This window comes from Photinus pyralis, unplaced genomic scaffold, assembly GCF_008802855.1.
Source record: "Photinus pyralis isolate 1611_PpyrPB1 unplaced genomic scaffold, Ppyr1.3 Ppyr1.4_LG8, whole genome shotgun sequence".
In the NCBI taxonomy this organism is placed as follows: domain Eukaryota; kingdom Metazoa; phylum Arthropoda; class Insecta; order Coleoptera; family Lampyridae; genus Photinus; species Photinus pyralis.
In genome coordinates, this window is record NW_022170819.1 from 14,772,404 (window position 1) to 14,775,921 (window position 3,518).

The 3,518-nt window shown below is 38.7% G+C and overlaps 1 protein-coding gene across 1 annotated transcript; it reads right to left on the bottom strand.

Moving 5' to 3' along the window:
* Positions 1-799: 799 nt before the first annotated feature.
* Positions 800-1,568, bottom strand: LOC116177698. The gene is made up of 3 exons (XM_031496750.1): positions 1,366-1,568; positions 1,149-1,313; positions 800-1,096 (listed from the first exon to the last, which is right to left on the bottom strand). Exons 1-3 carry the CDS (start codon positions 1,540-1,542, stop codon positions 935-937), a joined length of 504 nt encoding a protein of 167 aa, XP_031352610.1. The 5' UTR covers positions 1,543-1,568; the 3' UTR covers positions 800-934.
* Between the last annotated feature and the right edge of the window lie 1,950 nt (positions 1,569-3,518).

The window sequence follows — 3,518 nt, forward strand, 5'->3', positions numbered from 1 at the left end:
ACTGCCCCATAGTAACACTTGACAGTCTCTTTCTTTAAGAGCCATTGTAAGTATTTGTAAAGAGTATTATAGGGATGATTAAATTTTAATGAGCCTTCAATGATACCTAAGACCGTTTAAGGGTCCGGCCCTATTAGCCCTCTAAGGGGCTTTAAAGGTCTGTACGGTATTTTAAAAACTTTGAGAATATTTAAGAATTTTTGAAAATCCCCGAGTCTCCGAGAAACTCCAGGGGTGTCTCTAGATGCTTTGGGAGTGTTCTATTGACTTTTATAGCGTCTAAGAGCCTTTTTTCTTATATTTCTCTAAAGTTATCTGTAAAAAGGAAAACCCAAAAAAGGGAACCTTCTTGCCCCAAAACCGGACTTTAAATAGTTAATAATAGCTTTCAAAGGCCTCTTGAAAGATCTAGAGGCCTTTTCTGGCCTTTAAGTTCCCAGGGACTCCCAAAGCAAGGTGGCCCTTAAAAGCTTTTTTAAAGACCTGTACAGTTAAAATGATTAAATGATGATGATGATTTGGTACTTTTCAGAATTGTAGTAACGTTAGTAACTACATATAAAAACAGTAAACCGTAAACGGTAAACGACAAACGGTAAACGGTAAACGGTAAAAGGTAAAAGGTAAAAGGTAAAAGGTAAAAGGTAAAAGGTAAAAGGTAAAAGGTAAAAGGTAAAAGGTAAAAGGTAAAAGGTAAAAGGTAAAAGGTAAAAGGTAAACGGTAAATGCAAGTGTTGGCGAGTTCAATGTGTTTTTAATTTCAAAGTTCTTAAGAACCTTTAAAATGTTATGGGCCTTTTGGACCTTATACGAGCCTTTAAAAGTATTTCATAGGATTTAAGGTCTTTTTGTGGTAATTGTGATGGCAAAGAGACGTTATCGAAGCATGTCCTTAAAGGTACATTTAGCAATTATCATCGCAAGTTAGTGTAAGTTAATTTAGAACGTTTTCGACATACAATTTCATGCAAAATAAAACAGCGTCGTTATTTTCACTATCACGTAAGGTGGTAGTAATCCGCAAATGTCCAAATGGAAAAGTTTGGAGGGCAACCTTTGAAAAATCCAGGTAGTGGTTTCGAATGCGAAGCCTTTTCTGAAAAAGTGAACAGTGTAAGTTTCCCTGGTAGTGTAAGGGATAATTTTACCTTTCTTATGGGGCAAACGCCGGGAGTCAATCCACCGCTCCTTTCAAGAGCATAGAAAAACTCCCCTATATACTTGTGCATTGCCGCGCAAGCATTTTTGTCACGTACAGTGAAGAGTCTGGTGTAGATCCTTTCATCCAGAGTCGATTCGATGTCCAACACAAGCTAAAAGGGTTAGAGGGTTACAAGATTTTTGAAGGGTGCCTGCTCTATTTACCCTAACGGTTTCGTCGACAGGTTTCGGAATCATGATGTTACAGTCCAAAAATTGCCGCCTCCCTTCATTGCGTATATCAAAAAAGAATCCAGACACATTCTTTTCGTCACAATTTTCTATTTCCTTCAGAAAGAAGTTGGTGTAAGTAAATTGATGAGTAATTTCAAAGGCTTGCATGAGAAGAAACAACAAATTCGACCACATAGCCGTTGCTTTAGTAATGGGCGATAATCGTATCATCATCTGATTTTATGGTCGTCCACTGGGTCATTAAAATGCGATTAACCTTACATTATTAGATTCTGTATCAGCTAATTGCGAGACCTTGGGATTATGGCATTATGCCGGTCACTCAGTAATTAGGCGTTGAGGGCCTAGAACGAGAGGGACAATAAATAAATAAATTTTAAACCTTAATGCGGGCGCATTAAATGAAAAACTCAACAGAAAAAAACCTTACACTCCGAGTAGTCACATGACCCAATAATCTTATAGAATCTAGAAGCTACCTACAAGGTTTACAGAATCTTTTCAACCTCTCCACAGAATCTCTACACAGTCTACGCAAGTGCTACATAATTCTACCATTAAATAAGTAGGCTGTAAGTAATTGCCTTTGTATTACCTGCTGTTATTATAAATTCGAATTTGCAAGGCTTTTGGGAGTTTCCGTTAGCTTAATTAAAATCATTCTAGTTGTTTTATCATTTTAAAACTCCCAGAAGGGAGACTTTGAAATTCAGTTAAAAACGATCCTTATTATCAGCTTGTATGATGAGTCTTTGGGCTTTGGACTTTAAACGGCTAGCAACCTTTAACTTTAAATGGCGAGCAATGTTTGAACTTTGAACGGCGACCAACCTTTAGACTTATCACATACCTAGCATGTCATCCAAATTTTGCCTTAAGGAATTTTACAATAGTTGAGTTAGGATACCTTATTATCCATTGAACTTTGGTAACCTTGAAAGTTAAATTTGACACCACAAAAGTAGGGTCTTTGACCTCTGGTTGTTTAACAAATGAAATTTGACACCACAACGTGGGGTCTTGAACGGCGAACAACCTTTGGACTTTGAGCGGCGAGCAAAATTTGGACTTTGAATGGTGAGCAACTCCTCTCAATTGCGTAGGCGTACTTGTGCAACGCCCCACAAGAATGCAGCACGAAGATTCTTAGAAAGGTTTTCTTATCTCGTGGATGTATTCATCTAATCGCAACTTTCTATTTTCTTCAGAAGAAAATTGGTACAGGAAAAATAGTTGTTGATTTCAATGGCCCAGGTGAGCAGTAGTATCGGCCACATGCTTCGGCTATTGACTTACTAATGTCCAGATTGATTAGGTGGATTGATATCTGATTTTATGCCCGAGGGATTTCTACTGTGTCATCATCAGGTCATTAAATGAATTAGAAAGATGAAAGATTAAAGAATGCGGGTGCGTTACACAATCCAAACGGCATAACCCCGATCCGATCGTAAATGCCGGCTTCTACTGATCCTCTGGAACCATTTCCGCTTGCCAATAACTGCTTTTTAAATCCAAAGCCGTATAAAACTTGGAACCAGATAGCATGTTAGGTGTGCACACGAACCGGGATTCGAAACTGATCTAAGGTAATTCCCATCTCTGCCAAAAATTCACCTAAACCCAGGTTCGAACACCCGACCGCCGGCTTTATAGCCCAACGCTCTACCATTGAACTACAAAGTCGGTATTCTTGTCCCAGAAGAGCAACGCATAAGTACGTAAAAGCGTTTGTTAATGATAAGGAGCTTTTGAGAGACTCACGAAATCAAAAATATATTATTTCACATTTGAATATATTTACCAACACAAGTGGGTGGGAATAAGGGTTGATGGTTGAAAAAAGAGGTGTCTAATAGCAAGTAAAATACGCGCAACATTCAATTTAGAACATTGTCAATGTAGCAGGTTATGCAGAACAGAACAGCGCTGTTGGCGTCGTTATCAACCACCTTTATTGTTAAACGTAAGTGTCCAAAGGGAAAAGTCTGGAGGGAAATTTTTGAAAAATCCAAGTAGTGGTTCCGAGCGCGGTATTTTCTCTAAAATAACGAGAGGATTAAGCGCCAAAACGGCGAACCAACTTACTTTCGGTATCGGACACACACCTGGCGCTATGCCGG

Bases quoted from the DNA above. Each gene is read 5' to 3' on its own strand.
- LOC116177698 (XM_031496750.1), bottom strand. From the start codon at position 1,542: ATGCAAGCCTTTGAAATTACTCATCAATTTACTTACACCAACTTCTTT. The intron at 1,314-1,365 runs GTAAATAGAGCA...TAACCCTTTTAG, and splicing joins CTGTCGACGAAACCGTTAGG to CTTGTGTTGGACATCGAATC. The intron at 1,097-1,148 runs GTAAAATTATCC...TCACTTTTTCAG, and splicing joins GCGTTTGCCCCATAAGAAAG to AAAAGGCTTCGCATTCGAAA.